Here is a 25,969-nt window from a genome sequence, read left to right as displayed (position 1 = left end):
TAGCATTGAAAGATCACTGTTGTTTATCAAACAAGTCTAGTACTTTATTACGAACAATTTCGTGACATTGATTGCCTCCAATTTTTATTAGTTGACAACTTTGTGTGAAAAATTCGGTATTTTTTCAGTATTTCGATTGAAATTAGGTATGAGTGTTATAAAAACATCACTAGTATTGTTCATATAAATCCACTAAACTACTACGATAAATTAAAAATATAAAAATTACATGTCATTGCTTTAAAGTTTTAAGTTTGGTTTATTGGCTTATTTGTGTAAAAATGTGAAATTTTCGTACATTTTTTGATAAAACAAAATATTAATGTGATGAAAACTTAAAAATTTAATAAAAATGATGTCCCGTACATTCTATTGGAAATTTGAGGCCAAAAAACTACATGTTATGGCTTTAAATTTTGGTTTATTGACTATTTTGTATGAAAATTATGGATCTCATGACTCAATACTAGTTACAAAATATCAACAATGCTTAATGTAATTGGTTGGAAAGGTAAAGTGAGTAATCTTTAGGTAATTTTCAGTATGAAGTGATGTTTGGCTACTTCAGCTAAAATAACATGATTTAAACACCCATTCAACTATTTACAAAATTTAAAGCCGTCAATTTGGGCATTCTATTGAAATAATTTACTACATCTAGGTTCAGAATAGATGTTGGTGATTGTTTTAGAACGTTCATAAACTGAATTGAACTTTCATCAAGGTGAAACATGACTGAAGTTTCAATAAATGGAAGTCTTGAACAATGTTTGAAATTCACGTGCAAAAAAATGGTTGAATTGAGTTGACATTTGAAAATGAACACGTAACGTATTTAATAAACGATTCATTTCGATTATTTCTACCCGGAATATCGTGAAATGAAAATAAATTATAGAAAGTTTTATGAATTTCAACTGTTGCAAGTTACCCCATAGTGGTTGTCGAATATGATTATGATTTTTTACATTACTTAGTCGATAAGTTTATCAAACTTTAACCGTTCGTCTAAGTTTACTATCAGGTACCCTAACTGAGAGCAAGGTCATCAGACTTATCGCACTTACCATAGGACAACGGTAAAGCACGATTTTCATACTTTTTTTATGACATAAAATGAGCAAACCGTTTTAACAGTGTAGCTGAAAAACAAACAAAGAAACAAAACTGATTTTTTCACATAATTTATTACACATAATATTGTTAACCGAAATGGTGGAGCATACTAGCCTTCATTTTTATGAAAAAAAAGTTCACATTCAATGTATGTCATCGTGTTGCAAGTTACACCGCTGTTGCAAGTAACCCCGTTTGACGGTATTGCTTATTTTATGTGAAAAATAGAATATTTTAGGAGTTTTTTCAGTAAATTAAAATATCAGTGTACTGAAAAATCACTTATTTTGCATAAACATGTTCACTCCGGCTGTACTCATGATTTAGGGTCGAAAAAACCATATGTCATCGCTATAAATTTTATTTTATTGATCAAAGTGTGCAAAAAATGCACAGAAAAAAATATTCATGTAAAATTCAGTGAAAAATCATGCACATAAAGGGAATGCTAGAGTTAGTACATATTTACATGAGATATCATGTAAAATCAAGTTACGGTCGTGTAAATTTCCGCTTATAGACGCGTAACCGGTTGGTGTCCATGATGGTTTACGCGATGGTTGGCGGAAATTTACACGATGGTAATGTAATTATACATTATATCTCATGTAAAAGTGCACTAACTGTAGCATTCCCTTTATGTGCATGATTTCTCGCTGAATTTTAATTACATATTTTTTTTTTGTGCGCGCTTTAAAAAAACTAGGAAGTGCCTTTTGCTTAATAACTTTGGGTAGAAGCATCTATTTTAAAATCTTTAAAATGGACGCTAATCTTGACACCTGTCCGGTTCTATCGCAAAAAAAGTTTTAAAATCGGTTGAAAAACGGCCGAGAAATGCCTTGTCAAAGTTGGACTTCCGACTTTTTTTGGACCCTTGGTAGTTCAAGTGTTAAGTAGCCATTACAAAGTAGCCGTTCGCTGAGAAGCAGACTTGGTCCCAAATGGGTCGTTACGCCATGAAGAAAAAGAAAAAAATATTGGTACCCATGTCGAATAAAACTATATATCAGCCCTTATCTGCATTCATGGGTCATGTTGACTCTATCAGATAAATCAGCCAAGCCTATGAACTTCGTCAAGCATTGGCGTAGCGCCATGAAGGCCTCTAAACTTCAGTCAACAGGAAAGGCTACCGAAATTTTGCAACGAACTGTCATTATTAGTCAATTCCGACGTTTCCATCGGCACCTACATAATGCTGGTGTCTGTTCCACCGTGAGCACCATTAATCAACAAGGGTGATCTTCATGGGCACGGCGGCGTCATATCTCTTAATCGTGAAGCTGGCGTAAAGCTCAAAGCTTGATTTTGGGCAGTTAAATTTGATTGGACCTTGCGTTGAACTTGCTCGCGTGACAGTGAAAGACACAGCTGCAACAGAACTAAAAGAGTGGGAAAGTTTACCTTTAAGCCCTAAAGCCCAAACGTGCCGTGGTGAGGTGAGTGTAATTAGACACTAAAATTTCCGTTTTCTCACTTTCCACAGAAACCGCCAACACCCTGGGAGCCGTGTTCTTCAACGTGATACAGGTGACCTGCTTCAGCGAGAGGCGACCATGCTCAATTTGGCAGAGGTCAGTATGCGCACATTTGGCATTCAGTGCCGGTTTATCTCTCACGTGGAACCGTATAATAAAGCATCGCAAGCTGTTAAAAAGAGTATAGGTATCAATTTTAAAGATACGATCAGGTGTTAAGGGGCCATACACGTGATACCAATAGCGAATGTCTCTTTTTGTACTTGGTGTTCTTCGGTTTCGCTTGTGGTAGGAAAGGCAACCAACGGAAACCTAATCGATGGCTAACCTCTCCTCTAACGGCTCTAGTCCACAGAGGCGACGGAACTCCGTCCTTGCCTACAATGACGTGGGAAGTAAAGAGGGTGCATTTTGAGTGTCGGTCGAACTTGAATCAAGAGATTGAGAAGAGGTTCTTATGGGAAGGAACCAAGCTGGTTTTTATTGAAGTACCCATCTAGGTTATTTACGTTTGTTACGGTTGAATTGCATCTATAGAGCAGTTCTTGCTTGTTGATGGATTGCGACTTTTGTTGTGTTGTTGTGTCGGACTGATTGGATTGTGTAATGGGTGGATAAAGTCTACAGGCATAACTTTTGTTCGAGAAGTACACAGGTAAAAAAAAATATACCAACATTCAGTCATTCTATAGAAAATCGTAGTGGACCATTAAATAGGTGGGCTTGTAGTTAATCGAAAATAATTAGACCCGTATTTTTTTTAATTCGTCATTAGGGTGACCAATTTTCATATAAGGTCATATAATCAACGTAAAACTAAAAAAAATCAAAAAATCATAAGTTTTGAACCAGTTAACCGATTTTAAACTTCTTTTTTTTTGTTTAAAAGCTTTTAAATTTTAGTTTTAGGAAAAAAAGGTGCCAAATTGTGTTCAAATACAAAACATATGCAATTTTTTAAGTTTGTAAAGGGAGGTTTAAGTAAAGGGGTACCTTGGTACTATATTTTTATCAGAAACTAGCAGTTCCGACAAACTTTGTCTTGCCGTCTTGGTGTGATTTGACAACTGTTGAGCTGAAAATAGCACCGCACTTTAGATTGATAGGTATCATTTCGGTCGTGTTGATTTCCTTCCCAGCTCATGGAAAATCAGTTCTTTGTCAATTTGGTTACTTTTCTTTTAACTTTTTGTACATATAAACATAGCCACCACGAATACGAACCGAACCGTGTAAGAGCCATGCTGATCGGTTCATCCGTTCTTGAGTTTTGTTGCCTCAAAGGAACTTCAAACTCATTTATATATATATATATATATATATATATATATATATATATATATATATATATATATATATATATATATATATATATATTTGGCGTAACACATCATAAATCAGAGATGTATGTTTTTTAGTTTTTGAGATAGGATTTTATGAGTATAGAGAGTCATGTACATATTTTAATACTAGCTGCTCTAAAATTGGCTGATATTGTAAATAATCATACAGGCATACCTCGATAGTACGTATACCACCGCTTCGTTTAGTGTACGTACTATAGGGTGTCCCAGAAAGTATGGGCACAACTTTGTATAGCGAAAATACAATCATTTTCTTAACAAACAACAATTTTTATATTTTTGTATTTTTATTCAAGGTATTTCAATTGATACCTGTAAAGAGTTTATACATTAAAAAGGGTTTTTGTATGCATAATGTTTAAAATGAAAAAACATCTTTCAAAACTTCTGCACAAACTACTTTTTTATGGTTTTGCCAAATATTCAAATTCGAAACATTTTTTTCGATTTTTTTTCACATTACATATTTGAAAACATGTTTCCTCAGGTGGTTGATTGATTTTTTTTATAAAAATATGATTTGCTTGTGCGTACGGGTACTTCAGATTTTTTGGAAAACTGGAAAATTCGCCTTTTCTATTTCTGGATAAGACATGCCCACAGACATTCGAGTTTTTAAGCATGTTTTAACGAGAATAAAAATAATTCAATCTACACTTTATATAGCTGAAGCAATTATTTTACTTATAGTGAAATTAAAATGTAATTTTCTGCATGTTGTGGTATATATTTAGAAGCTTGTTTTCATCTATTAGAAAAACGGGTTTTAAAAAATTTCGATTTTGGTGTTTAAATTTATTTTTCAGGTTCAAAAGTATATGTTTTCAATTCAAACTAAGGGTTGTATAATAGATACGCATATGGAAATACACGAAAATATTTTTTGAAATTTTTATCGAGCTTAATTTCATGCGTAGGAAACAATTTGTCATGCGATGTTATTGAAAAATATACCAATTTGTGCAGAAGCTTTAAAAGGTCTTTTAGGGAATGTTCTACCGCTTTCAAACGAAGTGTTAAATGCAAATTTTAATGATTGGCATTTGATGTTAATATATTAAGGCAGGATATGTGTGAAAATAAAGTTTGTTTATGCATCCATTCCCAAATGGCAGAGCTGCAAAGTTGTGCCCATACTTTCTGGGACACCCTATATCGAAACGTACGTACTATCGAATCACAAATTTTTATTTCAAATTTCATTTTCAAATCAAAGAATGTTATTTCTAGAACGTCAAGATTGGCAAAAAATTACATGTGGCCTAAGGGTCCGTTTATTAATTACGTAATTTTGCTTGCTTAGGATCCTATCTTTATTGGAAAAATCTTCTTGTGCTCTGGGGGTGCTTCGTAGAGGCATCTCTTCTCTGGCAACTTATATTGATTTTATTTGAATAATCTTTTAGAACCATCCAAACTGGTCCAGATATAATTAAATTGATCTAGATCAGTTATATCTTGTTATAGAAATATTATAGAATTATTTTCCTGGAAGTCTCGAAAGATTTACAGAAGAAATTCTTGGTAAAGTTTCGGAAGGAATCTCTGGAGAAATCTCTGAAAGAGACCCTGGAATCTCAACAGGAATCGCAGAAGAAACTCTGGAAGAATCCCTAAGGAATCCCAGAAAGAATTCCTGGAGAAATCTCGGAACCAACACTTAGAGGAATTTCGGAACTGAAAGAAACTTGCAACTTGAATAAATCCCTAAAGCAAGCGAGAAAGCGAAATTTCTTTCCCCGAATCCCACATTTCGGATTCACCCAGAAACAATTGAATTGGTACAGCCTATAGGACAATGCAAGCCGCGGTTGCTAAAGATTTTTTTTCTAAGTTTTGATGTTTTGTGGCCGTTTTGTTTACGTTCGGAGATCATGAGATTTCTTCGAGAATTTCTCAAAAAGCCCCCGGAATCCTCCACGAATTTCATCCGAGATTCTCCGAACAGTTTCTTTCGGGATGTCTCCCGATTTATTTTTTTTTTTTGGGCTTCCAGATGGTATTCTTGTAAATACTCGCATTTTCACCCAGAATTTCTCTATGAGTTCTTTCGGAAATTGTATCAGAAATTCTTACCGAGATTCCTTCAAAAACTCCTTGCAACAATCCGTAAGGATTTATTCCTGGAATTTCATACGAGATTCTTCCCGAAGTATCTTCTGGGAATTCTTCAGAAATTTCTTCTAAACCCTTCCAGAAATCCTACAAGATTCCTGACAAGAACTTCATTCAGTATTCCTCTAAAAGCTTCTCCGAGATCCCTCCAGGAACTTCTCCCGGTTTTTTTTTGGAAGCTACTTCTGATTTAAGTATTCCTTCTGGGATTCCTACAATAATTTTACCAGGTAAACTTTCCGGGATTTTTCCAAGATTCTTTCGGAAATTCCTTTCAGGATTCCTCCGTGAATTTCTTCTGGATGACTGCCAGGGATTCCTCTTAGAGCTTCTTCTAGGAATTCTTTCGAAACTGATTCCGGGATTTCTTCGAGAACTTTTTCCAGGAAGCATCTAGGGACTCTTTTTTGGTTTCTACCAAGAGCTTTGTCAGGAATTCTTGCAGACGCTTCTGGAATTCTTTCAGATGTTTGTAATGGAAATCCTCCTGGAATTCATTATGATTTTTTAGAGTATTTTGTTTTTGGAAATCCTCATGTAGTTTCTAAAGGATTTTCTTGAATAAACAAAAAGCAACTTAGTTATAGCTTAGGAATACCTGGAAGAGTTTCAGGAAAAATTACTAAGGTAATCCTGGAAGGAGTAATGCAATGTACAACGTTCTATTGGTAAAGAAAGCGTTTTGTTAATAACTGTGCAAGTGTTTATAGACCACTAAGCTGAGAAGCAGTCTCCCCAGCTGGGATGTAACGCCAGAATGATGATGCCAGATATTATGACTGGCAGAAAAAAGAATACTGCAATCATTACATCAAACGTATTCGTTCATGTCGTTCATTTCGCTACATCTTAAAACTGCTTATAGGTCCCCAAACTTTTTAGGTGCGCGGCCCCCTTTTGTCAGTTGACGTGCTTTCGGCGACCCACCATAGAAATTCCCTCATTTGTTGTCTGTTACAGTCAGGCCCGAATTAAGGATTGTGGGGGCCCAGAGCCCGAGCGGATGTGGAGAACCCTCGGAGAAATTATCTTTTTTTCCTCATTTTCGAACAGTTCTTGAGAAATATGAAAAATAAAGCTAATGTTAGCAACCAAAAAAGGTTTTTGTGGGGGCCCCTAAAATGTGGGGGCCCGGGCCTCACCGCCCCCCCCCCCCTTAGATCCGGCCCTGGTTTCAGTAAATTATTCAATTGACTCTCGCGACCCCCTGGATGAAGGCCGGCGACCCTCCTGGGGGGTCGCGACTCACAGTTTGGGAAACCATGACTGAAAATCCGTGTTATAGGAGTCTGCATAACAAAAATTCATAGTATCGGAGTCTCTGCTATACGTCTACTAATGATTCGAACCCATTTTTGTAGATTAAAAATTAAATAAATTTTGGTGTACGTACTATCGAGGCAAAATGTACGTACTATCGAGGGTACGTACTATCGAGGGTACGCACTAACGAGGGTACGTACTATCGAGGTACGCCTGTATAACTATACCTTCTATTGCTTTTTGAGTGATTCCTGGTGTTTTTGGTATCCATAGTTTTATAAGGATTAAATTTTAAAAAAATGTTTTGTGTGGGAAAATTTGGCCCTTTATTTTCAAAAAATAAATCTCTGACTATTTGATATGTTACACACCAAACGATTTCAGAAATATTTTGCTGAATTTTGCCAAGCTGAAGGAATCAGCAAAATTTTTTGCTGTACTTTCGGCAAAGTTTGCTGAATTTCAGCAAAACGTTACTGGTGATCAGCAGAGTTTACTAAACAAATCAGCAAAATTTTGCTGAATTACAGAACAATGTGTACTGAAACCTTCAGCTCGACAAAATTCAGCAAAATTTTGCTGAAACCCTGGTAAAAATATAAAACCAGGGTACCCCTGCGATCCATAAAAACGTGAAAAAACTAAAATACAGTTCACTAATACTTTACTTTTGCAAAAGAAAATAAAAAATGAATAACTCTTTTAAAGAAAAACTAGAAAGGACGAGCAAATTCCTTTTAATTCTACTACTGTGCTTATCTTCGGACAGATAGGCCTATTTCGTCTGTGACTTACAGACTTCTTCAGTGTCAAGTGCAGTCGAGCACTTGACACTGAAGAAGTCTGTAAGTCACAGACGAAATAGGCCTATCTGTCCGAAGATAAGCACAGTAGTAGAATTAAAAGGAATTTGCTCGTCCTTTCTAGTTTTTCTTTAAAAGAGTTATTCATTTTTTATTTTCTTTTGCAAAAGTAAAGTATTAGTGAAGTGTTTTTAAATTAAACTAGAGTCTGAAGTAACAAGTTCTACTAAAAGCTCTAAAGTAATAGTAAAGTAAAATACAGGTCGGACTCGATTATCCGGAGTAAAATTTTGAAGATTCTCAAAAATATATTTGAGCAACGGAAAGCTCGCTCTGCAAAGCTGAAATTTTGACTGATTACTAATCAAGATCGGCTTGATAAGATGTCCAGCTTTCCGTTCTTTAGATATATGTTTGGGAAGGTTCAGAACCCGACTCCAAAAAATCGAGTCCGACCTGTAGATGCATATATTTTGCACATAAACACAATTTGATCTTTTCAACGTATTTATCCTAAAACTTTAATTCAATAGCTTTCAGACAAAAAGTTAAAATTCGGTTAACTGATTCATAAATTATGATTTTTTAAAAATTTTCAGTTTTTAAAATCCTCGATTTTTAGGACCACCTTATCTTCAAGGAACTTTCAGGGGGATTTCAAAGGGATTCCAAAAGCGTTTGAAGGCGTTGCAGGGTTTCAGATGATATCAGGGATTTATCCTCTGGAACGCCCTTGGGGATATCCACTCTGTGAACACTCCTGGAACACCCTTGGAACGCCCCAGAAACACCATGGAACGGCTCTTAAAGCCAGTGAAATTCCCTGGAATGCCTTAGAACAGCTCTAGAAAGCCTCCAGAATTAATTTAAACCCCCTGGAACGCTCCTAAAACCTGAAACATTCTGAAACTCTTTGGAACGCCCTGTAAGACCTCTGAAATGCCTCTGGAACACCCTGAGACTCCCTGGAACCCTTCTAAAACCCCCTGGCACACTTCTGTAACACCTCTGGAACTCTCTTAAACCCATTGATCGCCCCTGAACCTCCTGAGCCCCCCTGGAACATCCCTGGAATGACCCTGGTACCCCAGAAACCTCCTGAAGCCCCGTGGAACGCACCTGAAGCCCCATGAAGCTCCTTTGAATACCTCTGGAACGCTCCTGAAATCCCCTGAAACACCCCTGAAACGCCTCTCATAAACACCTGGAATCCCATGGAATGTTCCTGAAACCCCCTGCGAGGCCCTGGAACGCCCCTTGGACCACATGAAACCCCCTGAAGCCACATGTAACGCCACTAAAACCCCTTGAAACCCACTGCAACACTCCTGAAATCCCCTGAAACTCCTTGAGACACCCCTGGAACGCCTTCAAAACCCCCTAAATCTCCCGGAGATTCTATGGAACGCCCCCGGAACATGCCTGAAACCCCTGAAGCTCCACGGAACGCCTCTGAAGCCCACTGAGACCACATGGAACACCCCTAGGACCCCCTGAAATCTCGCAGAACGCTCTTTTCACCCCTAGAAACCTGGAACCACCCCTGGAACGTTTCTGAAATCCCCTGAAACTTTTTTTAAAATTCATCTTGAACTCAATGAAAACCCCGGGAACGCTTCTGAAACCCTCTGAAATATACTGAAAACCCCTGGAACGTTCCTGGCACATCCTGAAAGTTCCTGAAATTCTCTGGAACGCCTTTCAAACCCCCTGAACCCCCTGGAACACCAATGGAACGCTTCTGAAATATCCTGAATCCCCATGGAATACTCCTGGACAGGGATGGTATCATTCATTTGCAAAGATTTACATTCACTTGCTACTATCTCAGTTCAGAAGCATACTATCAAAAAACAATGTATGGATGAATTTAACCTTGTGGTTTTATCTGACAGTCTGCCGAATAACATTAGGGTCGCACACGCATACCGAAGTCGCGAGCGAGTTGTGAATGTAACTCTCCACGCCGTGAATGTAAATTACATTCACGCCGTGGAGAGTTGCATTTGCTGCTTTCTGTAGCCTTCAATATTGATGCTACGCTTACTATCGTTGTACTCATTGTTCTACAAAGTTTTCGGTAAAACAAAAATGAAAATGTGTTCCATACATTGATTTTTGCTACGATGTTTCTGAAACAAGTTAACAGCAAGTGAATGTAAGTGATTGCAAATGAATGATCCCATCCCTGCTCCTGGAACGCCTCTGGGAATTCCTGAAAACCCCTGATCACCAATGATACCCATTAAACCACATGGAAAGCCCATGAAACTTCCGGAGATCAATAGAACACCCATGGAACGTTCCCGAAACCCCCTGAGATCCATGCCTATGGAACGCCTCTGAAACTCTCTGAAAGCCACTACTGGAAGGCCCTTGGGACTCCTTAAAACTCCCTGAACATCCCTAAAAATCCCAGGAATGCTCCTGAGACCCCCTGAAATATTCTGGAAGGCCATTGAAATCCTCTGAAACCTCTGGAACGCTTCTGGAACCCCCTGAAGCCCAATGCACAATGGTCCACGAAACTGATTTACGAGGAAAGATGCATTCAGCGCCTTCAAATGATTTTCTAGGTTAACCCTAAAAGGGATACCTTCATGGCCTCAGTTTTGTCACCTCGCTGAGTGTGTTCCATCAAAGACGAGCTCTGAAAGGTGCCTGGGGTCCAATGGACCCCAGGTATTCCTTTTAGGGTTAATATGGTCTTCTACAATGTTGTTCCTAAAAATAAGGCCCTCTTTTCACTATATATGACAATTAGGGTGGTCCATATTTTCAAAGAAATTGGGAATCAAACCTTTTTATTTGCAAGAATAACTATATATATTCTTCGGAAAAGTTGTAGATCTATCAATTTTGCAAGTTTGCTGTAGCTTTAAAATTGACCGATCTAGAGGTATTTTTCTGAATAAGCTTAGGGTGGTTAAAGAAAAACCGGTTTTCTGGCGTTAACTTTTTCAGTTTCGATTTTTCATCAAAGTTGCACTAGAAACACTTGTAGAGCATTTGAAGACGCGTCGTTTCGTGTGCTGAGATGGTCGTTATCTCTTTTGGTTCAAAAGTTACAGGCATTTTTCTTAAAAAATCATAGTTTTTTAAAAAGGTGTTATGATGGGTTGGGGCAAACATAAGAAATATCTTTTGCCCGCATTCAAAAGAAGAAATGTTGTTATAAAACATATCACACAACACAGGGTGTTATTTTTGTAACTCAAGTGAAAATTGCTTGAAAGTGCCTATTTTTTCTAGAAAATCATCAATATCTTTTGAACGGAATGACGTAGCAACATTCTCAGCGCACGAAAATGTGCGTTTTTTAAAGCTCTAAAAATGGTTCTTTGACAACTTTGATGAGAAATTTGAAACAAAAAAGATAAAGCGTTTAAACTGTTTTGACCAAATTTGGAGCATTGTCCCATAGTTTTCATAGGGTGGCGCTAGAACAAATCGTTTTATTGCTTTATCTTTTTTTGTTTCAAATTTCTTGTCTAAGTCGCCTAAGAACCACTTTTGGAGCTTCCAAAAACGCTCATTTTCGTCCGCTAAGGAAGTTGCTACGTCATTCCGTTCAAAAGATATTGATGATTTACTAGAAAAAATAGGCACTTTTCAAGTATTTTTCACTTGAGTTACAAAAATAACACCCCTCTAATTATTTGATATGTTTTATAACAACATTTCTTCTTTTGAATGCGGGCAAAAGATTTTTCTTATGTTTGCCCCAACCTATCATAAACCCTTTTTAAAAAACTATGATTTAAAGAAAAACGCCTGTAACTTTTGAACCAAAAGAGATAACGACCATTTTAGCGCACGAAACGACGCGTCATCAAATGCTCTACAATTGTTTCTTGGGCGACATTGATGAAAAATCGAAACTGAAAAAGTTAACGCCAGAAAACCGTTTTTTAACCACCCTAAGCTTATTCAGAAAAAATACCTCTAGATCGGTCAATTTTAAAGCTACATAAAAAGTGTCTTCAGCAAACTTGCTCAAAATTGATAGATCTACAACTTTTCCGAAGAACGTATACAGTTATTCTTGCAAATAAAAATGTTTGGTTACCAATTTCTTTGAAAATATGGACCACCCTAATTTTCATGCACATTTTAAAGAGTGCCTTATTATTAGGGACAACTTTGTAGAAGACCATATTTGCCTAAAAATTCATTTGAAGCCGTTGAATGCATCTTTCCTCGTAAATCTGGTTCGTGGACCACTGTGCAATGGCCCTGAAACCCCTTGAAACCTCTTGAAACACCCCTGATACACACCTGATACCGCATGAAAAGCACGATTAGGTAAATTGAAAAAAAAATTTGGCAGCCATGCTAACAGTTTAGGCTATGCGTGTGACAGTGTTCAACACTTGGGTAATGGATGCATAATAGAAGTATGATAAATAATATTTTTTTAATAGGGGTACTCACTAAACAGATTAAATTGCTGCGTAAGCCATGATTTTCTGCTTATTTGAAATGTTTCATGATTTTGCGAATGAAATAATCAAAGATTGCCTTGGTGATAGCGACGTTTAATCAGTTTCATCAGTTTACGCTGTTAAGTGAATCCCCCTAATAAAATGACAATGAAAAGTTAATTGAAACTGATATGTGTAGTCGGTTTGCCAGCAAAGCTTATTTCGCAATGAAATTAACAAAATTCTTAAATTAACAAAAAGAAATGTACAGTTTTCTTGTCATTAACTATACAAAACTTTTAATGGAAAATTTTTAATTTTGTATTAAGTTATTTAGTGTATTTAGTTACGGTACAAAATCGTGACACTTATTATGAGATTTTAAGAAACTTTTGAAGATTAGGGCAATTGACGAATCACCTTAACCGTGTGGCAGACATCCCTGATGCACCTTGGTACACCCTAACCTCCATTAAGGTAGAGTCCGTTTAGGTAAAATCTATTTAAGTCCCTCCATTTAGGCAATTTTACCTAACTGGAATCTACTGGAATCTAATTGTGTTCAGAGCAGTTGGAGTGTTTTAGATTAGGGATAAGGTAGGTTTACGGGAAATAAGTAGAGAGTTGAGTTAAGGGGAGTCTAGGGCGTCTTCAGGGGGGAGCGATGATGAGGGGTTGAAACTGTTTAAGGTTTTCTAAAAACTTTCTTGAACATAATTCATCGAATCTACATGCATAACCTGTGTGCTTGAATGATTGAATAAAATTCATGCTTGCATAGTCTCATGCAACTGTGTGCTGACAAGTGGTAAGTTCAATGTTTGTTTAAGAATCTCTAAGAGTTCCCTTGAGTATAGGTCATCGGATCTACAATCGTAAACAGTCTGGAATCTCCCTGAAGTTCACTTAAGAGCAGTGATCCAAAATTTATTTTCAGAAACTGTAGGCCCTCTCAACCCCCTGTAACGCCCCTGAGACCCTCCAAAACCCCCGTAAACGTCAACGTAACGCCTCTGAAATCCGCCAGAAATCCTCTGAAGCTTTCTGAAATGCCTTCAAAATCCCCCTAAAACTCCCTTGAACCCCATGTAACGCACCGGAGACCCTCAGAAGCCCCCCAAAAACGCCTGAGTAACGCCTCTGAAACCCGCCAAAATCCTCTGAAGCTTTTTGAAATGCCATCAAAATCTCCAAACCCCTATCAGATTCCATGTAACGCAACTGAAACCTTTCGAAACAAGCCCCCCCCCCCCTCGAAAATACTATTACCCTTGACTCTGGCCGCCCCACTCCTCTCCCGAATCTCCCTTGAAAGCCCTATGAAACCCCGCATAACGCTCTTTAAATCTCTGAGCCACTCGCTCTTCTTAAAATTCTTTGCAATCTTCAAATCAATTTAGGTAATAAACTGAATCCATTTAGGTAGAAATTATATTTAGGCAGTCTGACTCATTACCTAAATTGAGGTTTGGGTGTAATGCTTTCGAATGCCTTGGATACTATCCTTGGCAATTTAAGGATTCGGTTGTTAGAATTCAAAGATGACCGCCTTGCAATCCATTCCAATTTTCAAGATTACACATCTGCTTATCTAGCAGTTCAATAAGACTAAAAATGCTACTTGTTGCTTGCTCATTTGCTAAGAGCATCGAGTAACATTTTCAGCTCGTTAGATTCGATTAAAACAAATTGAGTAATGAATAACTCAGTATAGACGTATATTTGGACATGATACACTACATGCAAACTTTGACAGCAGTTAATATATATTTTCATCTCCTTTCGGATTATCAGTCACCCTGTATGAAGAAACCAGACCTCGAAATTCAAATCTAAAGAACCAAAGTTAGACATAGGAAAGAAACTTCGAAACATATGTACGCAGCAATTATTTAAAATTCAGTTGCATGGACTTCTACTTGTATTTGAACGCTCAAAAGTTCATTTCGTTTGAAACTAGAAAAAAAAGTTACATGTTTTTGAAAAAAAAAAAATATGATGCAGCTTGTTTCAAAACTGCCTACATATCAATCAATCAATCAAAAAGGCTTGGTGCTTGACAAGAGCAGCACAGCTTTGACCAAATTCAACACTATTGGTGCCACCACCTTGAACTTCATCGACGATCTACGATTTGATAAGCAGCTGATCCACAACACATCTTCTGATTAACAGCATGTTCACGGTCAGCGGTCAATGTGCCTCTATGACAGATGCGACCACCGCGCACCGCATCAGCTCACTAATGAATTCAGTTTCCCATCTAACCCTTCCTCTACCCGTGTACATTTCAGCGCCGACAACCACCTGATGGAGTCATGTTCATTGCAGTTTGCTCCTTCCGATTACTATGTGCCGCCTTATCTTCAGCCAGGCTATTACTACCATAAAAATTCGGTCAAACGATCGTTCGACAAGAGCATCTACGACGACATTAACACCCATCATCTCAAGAAGGAATCGTTGAACTTGATTTCGAGGAATTTGGTTAAAGATGTTTTCGTTCGACCGCTGAACGGTTTCATCAAGTACTATCTCACTGCCAAGTCCGTTGTCTATGGTTAAGGTCAACGACGACAACAGTCGATGCACGTTGAAGATGATGGCTGGCTGGATGCAAGCGTTTGAAGTTGTAGCAACTTTTTGAGTACAATTGAGACTGATCTGTCCGACCAACACTGCCAATAAGAGCGATAATTTCGTGCGAAGTGATTTAATTTGAAGGCTTATGCCCACGTAGGTACTAGAAGCTCATCCAAAGGTGAAGCATTTCCGTGCAAATGTTTAACGGCAATTGTTCACAGGTTTTATAATGTTTTTGAGCGTCACTTTGAAAATTTTTAGGAATTTAATTAACTCACCTGCCTTAATGTGACTCTGGTATCATCTTCACATTGATTGTTGCTAAGTGCCGCGCCGCGCCTTAGTATTGGTAATTTGGAAAATATGATTTTATTGAATATTTTAACTGGCTTTCTCAGTCTAGGGAAATTCAAGACGACGTTTCAGCCTTGTGTATTTGGCCTTTTTCAAGTGTAAAACTGTCTGTCGTTCTTCGTTACATTTATATATGCCGCAATTTCCATGTTGGGCTTCTTGTATGGGAAATAACTATTTGATTTTGTTTGAAGATACTGGACTGGACACACCTATTATCAACGACCTGGACTGTACAATTACCAGGTCGTTGATAATAAGTGTGTCCAGTCCAGTGTCCCCAGAAAATCCAAATAGTTATTTCGCATACAAGAATCTCAACATGAAAATTGCGGCATATATAAATGTAACGAAGAACGACAGACAGTTTTATCCATGAAAAAGACCAAATACACAAGGCCGAAACGTCGGGCAATGCAAAACTAGTCGTTTTGATTTGCCCCAGACTGAGGAAGCCAGTTAAAATATTCAACAAATTTCCAGTCGAAACTTACGTTATGATTTTATTTATGAATTATTACTGTTGTAGTTTTTGATATCCAAGTAGACAACTAAAACATGTGTTCCATGGACAAATTGAAATTAAAATTGCAAAAAAAACACACGTTCTCCTGTGGGAATCAAACCCAAGACTTCTTATTCGATAGACGAGCACTTCTTTTTTCTCCAAGCTACGGAGCCACTCGCTACAATAATGTATACACGGAAAAAATCAAGTACTAAAATTTTAGAACTTATAACTTACTTTTGAAGTAGGTACTTCGTCGTACGGGATCAAATGTCAATTACCCACTTCAACAATGCTTATACGAACTCATATTTGGGTTCGCACACGCAGCCGCGAAGTTGGGTGAAATGAATTCATATGTATGTAGTTTGGTTTCTCCGTGTAACATTTAGTTGAAAATACTTTTCGTCGAATGGACATTTGGTCGAAAAGCATTCGACTTTGGCATTACATAAAAGAATAGCTTATATTTAAAAGAAGAAGAAAACTCTGATGAAAATTATTATACTTGAAAGAATAGCATTTGTTTTAATGATGTACATATATTTGAAAAGTCAGCAGCTTCAACATCCATAAAAATTGTGAAGCTTGAAGAAAAACCTGTGTCCAAAAAAGGTGAAATCTTCGATGAGTTAGCAACAACTTCAATGCCTAACAATGCTAAGGTGAACTACACCTGGTAAACATGTTATAACATAAGCAATTTTAGTGATAATGTACCTAACCTTATGACTCAATTTTTACTCGACCAAACATAATTTAGACCGAAATGTTACATAAATAGTTGAAACAAATTTTTAACTAAATGTACATTCAATCAAATGTCCTTTCGACTAAATGTCCTAAAGTCGATTACGAACAATAAAAACCAGTGGAAATCGGTATCAGATCCTCGCCACCAGATTACGAAGAAATTTATCCCTCTATTGCCTGGTGGAAAAAGCGGTGCTAAAAAGTCATGCATTCGATTCCCACCAAGGCGCTAAGACTTCTTTTCGGAATTGATGGAGTAGATGATGTATACACATTGACAAAAACAACCTTTCAGCTGAGCATTCTTAACCCTCGAGCAGTCGCGTCTTTGACTACCTGCAGCGACGCTGCGCTCACGCTGTGTACCACATGCGTGCATTTTTCATTTCGATAAAAAATCTGCACTCTGATATGAACAGATTGGCACTTGAATTCGCACTACTGTCCAAACAGTTTGTTATCATCTAAATATCATTTAAAAGAACATCCAATGCCTCTTCAGTTTTACTGGAAGTGCACTTCAATTCATTGTTAACGATATTTTGATTTCAAAATAAAAAATAAAAAGGCATATCCCCGCAACACCAAGATTCGATACCATGACCTTGAGATTCACGGTCTTCTGCTTTACCACTACAATACTTTACATCTGATGCTGAGGTGCGAATCGAAGCGAAACACTTTCTACTACCTGTCATCTATATTTACTTTCATGCCCAAAACAGTCATTACAAAATCAACAGCTTTTCACTTTCGATTGTATTGCTTTGTACATTAGTGCAAATCGAAGTGATTTTCAGTTTATTTCTTCGGTGGGTTTGTTTTGGTTCTCAAATCAAAACTGACAGCATTGCGATTTAAAAGGAAAAGAATTTCTAATCATGTTGATTGAGACGTTGAATAGTTAAGGGATTTTTCCCTTCCATCCAGCGTGCAGAATTTTTACCGTTTGGTGCGTGTACTCAGTACACGGCGCGACCGCTCCCGGCTTAATTTTACCTGCAAGGGTAAAGCATACCGCTTTCGATCAAATATTGATTTATGTACATAAATGGTTTCTGAGCTAAGCTTAGAAATTAGTGTAAAAATATTCTAGTCTTTATGAGCCCAGTGTCGGAGACCCAGTAATTACAGAGTATATTGAAGTTTGCTAAGCTTACCAAAAAATAGAATGCTGAATTTTTGCTTATACCGTCTACCCCCGTTAGTTTGAACGACACCTCATGCAAACCAACGGGGTTCATTTTTAGTTTGAACTTCTAGTTACCCTGTGGGCATCGAAAAACACACTGATGGTAACCGTTTTTGCTGTTCTGTTTTGATTCTGCGTTCCGTTTCACCCCGTTCCATGAGCAGAAGGACGTTTGAACCATTTTTAGTTTGAACGATATGCAAAGGGGGTCAAATTAAAAAGTGTCCAGATTAGATGCGGTCAAACCAACGGGGGTAGACGATAGCATTTAGTAATTTCAATTCAGAGTATCATCATATGTTATACGGAAACGAGCCTTGATATAAGAATTTGACATGAACATTTTAAAATGGGTCTTGAATATTATTCAACAATACATTTTTTGATAATAGATAAAGCTTCTTTTTTCAATTTGGTGTTATCATAAAAAGTACCTCTTTCGATCTTTGGTTTGGCTTCGCTTTACCGTTACGTTGGTCGGAATAACGATAAAAAACGGTTTTCTCCCATGATACACTTCGACCTTATTTTACGTAAATAAACGCCGAATCAGTTTACGTCCAATTTTTTACGTCCAAAATGGACGTTAATTTCAATCATTGTTCTGAATCACGAATAGTTTTTTAAACATAAACATGTAATATTCAGTGAAATTCGAAAGGATACCAAAGATGATCCGGTGATAGCTTCTGATATTGTTATGTCTTCTGCTAGATGGCAACACTGTTTCAATAGAAACACCATAGAAAACATAAGGAATGTATGGGAAATTAACTGTAAATGTTCAAAATAGTCTATCTCGAAGCATGGTTGGTCTTTTCATTCCGGTTCTTCTATCAAATCTTCACAATTTAGTTATGTTTGGTACAGCCTGAAGAAATTTGCAAAATGTTTAGTTTTATTGAAAATATTGTTCAATGAGTACACTACACAAAATAACAATCTGTACAAAATGCCATTTATTTTTTATTTTTTTGAACGTTTCAATAATTTGTAGCGTAAAACAAATTGTACGGAGAAAAATCTGGAAAATAATTATTATTACTAGCAGTTATCTACACGTAACATATCAATACCTAGCTCAAAACCAACTTTTAAAATTCTGATTTTCGATAGCAAAGCCCTTAACATTTATAAAATGGTCTATTCCAAAAAAAACTATGTATTAAATATCTTATAAACTTACGTTCTCTGGTTAAACTACCTCTTCAAAAAATTTAAATATACATGCCCAAATGAAACAATGCGAACTTACAACTATATGTATTTTTTATTTACGTAATCGTTTTTAGAGACCCAGAAAAACGAGTTTTTCCAAAAATGGCCTTTATTTCATTTTTAAGAATTGCGCTTAAATGCGGAAGAAATTTTTCTTGAAAAAAAAAAAAAAATTTCCTATATCATGAGCATTTTCAGGGGGATGACGAAGGGCCAGAATCATCTACCCAGCATTCAATTCAACATGGCGTCCAATGTTTTTGTTTTGATTGCTTAATTCATGGAAAAAATGCGCTGGAAACATCGACACTGCTTCGCTGCTACATATAATATCGTGCAAAGTGATAAGGAAAGAGAAACAATCATCAAAAACAACGATTTCGTTTGAAATGTGTAATTTCTGAAATAAGCACTAGCAACACACGAGCCACACACCCGAAAATTAGGAGCAAGTTAGGGTAAAGCGACCAGAAAGTGGGTACCAAAACGCGCCGTACCAAAAATGATGTTGGTTGCAGCGGCGATGTACCGAGTTTGACAGCCGTGTCACCCCACTGAGCATTTTGGAGAAGAATATATTTGCGCAGAAATAGGAAAAATTTGAATATTTTCCCACACCTTTCGCAAATTAAATTTTTTAGGAGGTGTATAAAATTTTAAAAACATATGTGTAATCTTGGTCGAGCTATGCAATCATCGCGAGCCGTTATAGAGGTGGCGATAGTGTTCGGCTATTGTTCATCATGGCGTCGCGGACAATAAATTTGAATTTATTTGTTCTAGCTGTCACGTCGGTTCGTCGGTGATAAAAGTCCAAGTTAAATGATTATTTTCAGAAAATTAGAACTGCCATTCTTTTTTTCAACGATTAACCCTCTTATACCCAAATTTTTGATTTTGATCTAAATATCATTTTTCGTCATCTAAAATCGATTTAAACATGTTTTGAAAAATGATTCTTTTTAATTCTTGATTTTGTGAATTTCAGTTTTTGATTTTTCTAATTTTTATTTTTGAACATCCCCACACTTTTATATTTTTCCTGGAAGCCTATTTGGGGAACGGATTTTTTGAGATGAAAACATTTTGAGATTTTGTGATTATTGTTGAAATATTATTGTTTTAATTTTTTTTCATAGAAAATTTTATTTTCCGTGTATAATTTTAAGGAAAATAATTTTAGAGTGTATTCGATTCCCTTAAACTATAAATCAATAATAGAATGATATGGGAAAAATTTAAAAGTTGTTAATTGTAGCGATTCAATACAAAATAAACAATGACTTCTAAAAGGTGACTAAAACATCAATTTTTCCATGAAAAAATGTAAATACGCTTTAAAATACACTAAAAACCATTTTGAGATATACAGAACAGTCCTAAATATCAGCCAAAAATATAAAAATTTTGATTTTCCACGAAACAAAAATTACAAAAATGCTCAAACTATACCCCGTCTAAAGGCGGGATTGGGTATTAGAGGGTTAATTATATTATAGTATCTCCAAAAATAAAGTTACGGTTATTATTTTAAGATTATTTTTAAGGCTGTTGTGAACATTTCCAGGTAATTTTCGATACACTCCATAAATTTTCTTTCAAAAGCTGTGTAAGAATTATACATAATTCAATATCTCAGATCTGATGTGATATCGAGTGTTCGATAATGTTGTAGTCCACATTAAGTGCAGTACATTGTTCCACATTGCGACACATACATTCTATAATTTTTGGCAACACTGATCATGAAATGAAATTGGACAATTGGCCATGCGGAATTCAATTATGCTCAATATTTCAAAATTCATATATCATTACATATCATACATCAAAGTTATTTTAAATGTGTATAAGTAAATCAAGATCCCCAGAAAGATAAGTCGAAATCTTTACTAGATAACTAGCGCAACCTAGCGGCGGAATAACCAACTAATTAGTGAACCACCAGAAAGCATATTGTGAATAACTTTGCCTATCTCCTTTGGGTCCCGAGATAGAGAAGTTCAGAAAATGTATTTGACTACTTAATGGCGAAATTACCAACTAACTGGTGAATCAACTGCATATCCTTGTCGTTTTCTGAGGAACTTTGCCGAAAACGACATATTTCTTTCTGCTTTGTATTCCGAGATAAACAACTTTGCTGAAAACGATGCATTTGTATCTCCTTTGGATCCCAAGATGCAGAAGTCTTATATTCTACTTAATAAGTAGCGTTACCTAATGGCGGAATTACCAGCTAATTAGTAAATAAAACCAAATGTTCTTTTCCTTCCGAGCAACACTGCGAAAGACGACATTTTACTATCTACTTGGATTCCGAGTAAAAGAAATGTAAAACTTTGGTAACTAGCCACCTAGCGATGAAATCATTAGCTAATTGGTGAATCACCTGATCGTTCTTGACCTTCTGAACAACTTTGCTTAAGAAACCATTATTCCAAATTAACTAGATCTTGAAACATCGCATGTGATAACTTATGAAAACTTTATGTTTACCGCTGTATTGAAGCTACACTCCCACCCCCAGTTAATGGATCATTTTATTTAGATCGATCAGCGTTGCCATGTGAGGTTATTATTCCAAATAATGACAGGTCACTCAAACTTTGCTGTACACATGGAGAAGGTAAACCAGTATCTAGTACTTGTATTTTGACGGAAGTAAATAAGTGCTGGGGTTTTTAAATTTAATTCGTACCCCGCTTATTCGACACCAGTCGAATTAAAAAGTGTTCAAATATCACATCGCTGTACACTGTAAATGCAAAACAGTTTTATAATGCGCTTATACTCGCACCCGCAGCAGCTCTTCTTGCAGCAGCTAATTCCGGAAGTTCTGAGTTGGTGCTATTCGACACGCATACCGACTCGAGACCAACCGGAATGAACTGAGGATGGCAACAAGCGTAGAAAGAACGAGCTATTCATTCGTACCATGGCAATATCTGTTGAAATTCTGTTTCATAACAATTCCGCAAATCAAAACAATAACAAAAATAGAGTTGCCAAATTTAAATGAGCATAGTGGTCTAGGGTGACCAGTTTGTCGAATTAAAAGTTTACCCCGGTTATTCGACAACAGTTGGTGTCGTATTAGCGGGGTAAGATGTACCAATTATTCGCCATAGTTGATTTTCATCCTTTAACGACATAAATCAACGAGACAAATTTTGTGATCAACAGATCACGTTCCCAAAAGATGGTTGCACTCATTTAAACTCAAATTATGGTAGAAATAAACCATGTTCCTTAAAATTTCGGTTATGGCCAATCCAATAAAGAATGCATGCAAATAGTGCGAAAAGGAACCGAAGTTAAAAAATGTAACTATATTTTTCCTGTAAAGTATGGAAACTAAGCTATCTTTTAACATATTGATGATATTCGTTGGTCTTGTCGTTATTTTCCTTTTACGATACATTTTCTTTCAAGCACTTTTAAATATGGAGTTTTTCCTCTCGTATATGAGAAACTGAAGGCAGTGTCGCTGAATATTGGATCGACCAAATTTTAAGATAAGAGCAATAACATTAACTAAGTGCTATCGGCTCCAGTTAGCCTAGTGGTTAAGGCTATGGATCGCCAATCTGGAGACAGCGGGTTAGATTCCCGTTCCGGTCGGAGAATTTTTCTCGACTCCCTGGGCATAGAGTATCATTGTACTTGCCTCACAATATACAAACTCAAGCAATGGTAGGCAAAGAAAACCCTCCAATCACAGACAAACAGACGTAACACCTTGAACGATTTTCATGGAAATCCATCGCCCAGTTCACACTACCACCACCTGGTGGAAAAGATGCACGAATCACTGTGTTGTGCAATATCGTCAACAGAAGGCGCTAGTGTGAAACGTCAAACGCATAGAAAAACGATGCGCGCGCCTCTGGTTGTGAAAGCCACAACTATGAAAATTTAAAATGATCGTTAAATGCGTGGTCGATGGAAATTTCGCAAGTGTTACGTCTGTTTGTCTGTGCTCCAATTAATAACTGAGGAAGTACTCAAAAACACTAAGTTGATAAGAGGAGGCAGGTTATGTTCCAATTAGAACGTACTGCAATAAAGAAGAAGAAGAAGAAGAAGAAGAAGAAGAAGAAGATTATTCCTAAATTATGCAAATCAGATGAAAAATGGACTTGTAGGGAGTTGAAGTTTAACCTACCAACTGTGCCGTTCCTCCAGGCAGTAGGTGTGTCAGCCCTCCTAGGATGTTAGGTTTTTCGAACCACATTATTCACAGTACAAAAACGTCACAAAATCAGCGCTTACAGTTCAGGTACAAAATCAAGTTCAGCGATTCCTTCTGAGAATTCTTCCGTGAATCAGACAAAATCATCCTTTTTCTTTCATATTGAAAGCATATTTTAGGTTCCTGGTATCAAGATAAGGAGCACATATGGTAAGCACACGACTAGTTAAGTTTCAAACGTCTAGGGAGGTGGTGGTTTCTCTAATAGAAAACAAAATGTTTCGCTTTATTTTCCAAAGACTGCACTAAACAAAGAGTAGCCTTTTCCAGGTTAACTAATAAACACATTGAATGTGAATGTACATTTACTGTTGATATTTACTTACGGAAAATCTATTTCTTGCAGAGTCGGATTCAACGAATCGGTTGCAGATGAACTGTGCTCCCGCTGGAAATATCGTCCAAGCGAGAAATACATACCAATTATGCAACAGAAGTCGCATAATGGATGATGTATTTCTTTTGATAATTTTAATAAAAAAATACACCAGTTATATGCACAAGCAATAAGTAAAAACAGGAACTATGTTAAAAAAAAAAAACGATTACGTAATACTAAGATTTTTTTCAAGAAAAAAAAACTTGGAATTACATTGCTTCTGTGGAAACCAGGGCCCATAAATAATAATACTCAAATAACAACTAAAAGTCCAATTAGTCTTGGGGAGGTTCTGAAATCGTCATAAGACCTACATTATTTTATTTGGATTTTATAATGGTTCGAAGGTTCTCCTCAAATCTTTTAATGTTACTTGAGATGTTATGAACACTGCAGCATGTAAAATTACTGTTATTTACTTTATGAATATGTATAAATATGTTTTTAGTAAAAAAAATAGCAATATTTTCAACAATATATCACATCCTTTCTAGTTCTCAACGCGATTTGATTAGATACTTTTGTTACTGTTCAAAATCACTTAATTTTATCTACTATTCCACTTTTGCAACTTTTTGTTGACTTGAAATAGTCCCACCACAGTCTGCTCTCACCTTGTAGGGGACAGGAGGTAAAATGAGAACAGTAGGGGAACAGAGCCCAAAATGCCAAGATGGGGTAAAATGGCCCAACTCATAAAATCATTCCTGAATGGTACATGATGATTGCTATAGGTTGTCAAGATATGTTTGCTTTAAACATTCTTCTAGAAGCTAGGCCGCCAAACCTACGGAAAATCTTTTAATTTCCCAATGAAAAGTGGCAATTAAGGTTTTCGGGTGATTTTATTACCAGCCAAGCGTTTCCAACGAGATTGAGGCACACATGGAGGCGCATGGTTGTTGATGTCTACGCTATCCATGTTAGGGCTCATTCAAATATGACGACCAACGTTTAGCGGGGAAGGGGGTGATCCTCCATGTATTGAGTATACGAAAAAAACATGACAGAGGGGTGAAAGTGAGTCGAAAATGCCAGAAAACTGATGGACGTAATTTTTGAATGTTTTCATGAAGTGGCATCTTACCTTACGGCAGATGGCATTTTGCACCACTTCCGTTTTACGAACCAGTTTTTGAAATCGGTAAAAATCGATGAAAATGCAATAATTTAGTGAATAATTTTGATGAAGCATCGAGCAAATATTGTCTAGTTGCTGTTACCACTTTGAAAGCCTAACAAATGAGGCTATATATCATTGAAAACGATGAAAGTTTGAAAAAATGACATATAACCCCACTTTCCGCTAAGCTTTCCCCTAACTGTTTGTAGTGGTCATGAGGTAAAATGTTTCTGTTTTACCGAGCAACATGGCAGACAGTAATATGCTCGAAAGATCTTATAAAGACTGCAGTTCAGGTATACCTTTTGTTTCTTTGCACGGAGAATATCGGCGAGGGTAAAATGGGCATGTTGTTGAAGAGCTTTTCCATTCGAATTCGATGGCCGAATTTATCTAGTATTTGTTTTATTTATCTCAAATTTTCATAAGTATTTTCATGACCCGGACTTACGCCGACCATATGGAGAATTAATGCACTGTATAAAAAGTGGTATTTTTTATTTAAATAAACTATCTTACAAATTGTATCGACTTTTCGGACACTCTAAGCAGAATACCCTCCTTGAATGAGAGTAATCAGTTTTGTACTTTTATTTAAAATTTTATTTAAAAAACACAAAGCTGATGACATTTATCTCAAAAAGTTTTTATTTTATTTTTTTAATTATTTTTTGATATGTTATTGCGGACATATAATGGAGTTTCTTCTTCTTCTTGGCGTGACGCCCTCAGTGGGACAAAGCATGCTATTTAGCTTAGCTCAGCTGAGCACTTCTACAGTTTTTAACTGAGAGCTTCCACTGCCAATGACCAGACCAGTTTGCATGTGGAAATCGTGTGACAGACACGTATACGTATAGTTACTCTATGCCCAAGGAAACCAAGAAAAGGAATCGAATTCGTCACCCTCAGCATGGCCATGCTGGTTACTCACGCTTTTACAGCTGTGGCTATATAGACCCTACCATTCAGCTTATATGAAGTCGAAATTTGCAACGAACATTGAAGAAATGAGCTCCTAATGAAAGTACCTTAACC

The 25,969-nt window shown here is 36.7% G+C and overlaps 1 protein-coding gene across 2 annotated transcripts in view; it reads left to right on the top strand.

The window, feature by feature from the left end:
• LOC109419481 (group 3 secretory phospholipase A2) overlaps positions 1-23,967 on the top strand; it is an 89,073-nt gene extending 65,106 nt beyond the window's left edge. The window contains exons 5-6 of one of the 2 annotated variants that reach the window (XM_019693704.3): positions 2,606-2,693; positions 23,776-23,967. In XM_019693704.3, the coding sequence (XP_019549249.1) occupies positions 2,606-2,693; positions 23,776-23,881 (194 nt within the window). In that variant the 3' untranslated portion in view covers positions 23,882-23,967. Of the gene's footprint in view, positions 1-2,605; positions 2,694-14,860; positions 15,691-23,775 lie in introns of those variants that run through there. The other variant, XM_019693703.3, reaches the window with a different exon arrangement.
• The last annotated feature ends 2,002 nt before the right edge of the window (positions 23,968-25,969 follow it).

Source organism: Aedes albopictus, chromosome 3 (assembly GCF_035046485.1).
Source record: "Aedes albopictus strain Foshan chromosome 3, AalbF5, whole genome shotgun sequence".
Classification (NCBI taxonomy): Eukaryota; Metazoa; Arthropoda; class Insecta; order Diptera; family Culicidae; genus Aedes; species Aedes albopictus.
The sequence above is the reverse complement of the archived record's forward strand: the minus strand, read 5'-3'. Positions and strand labels throughout refer to the sequence as shown.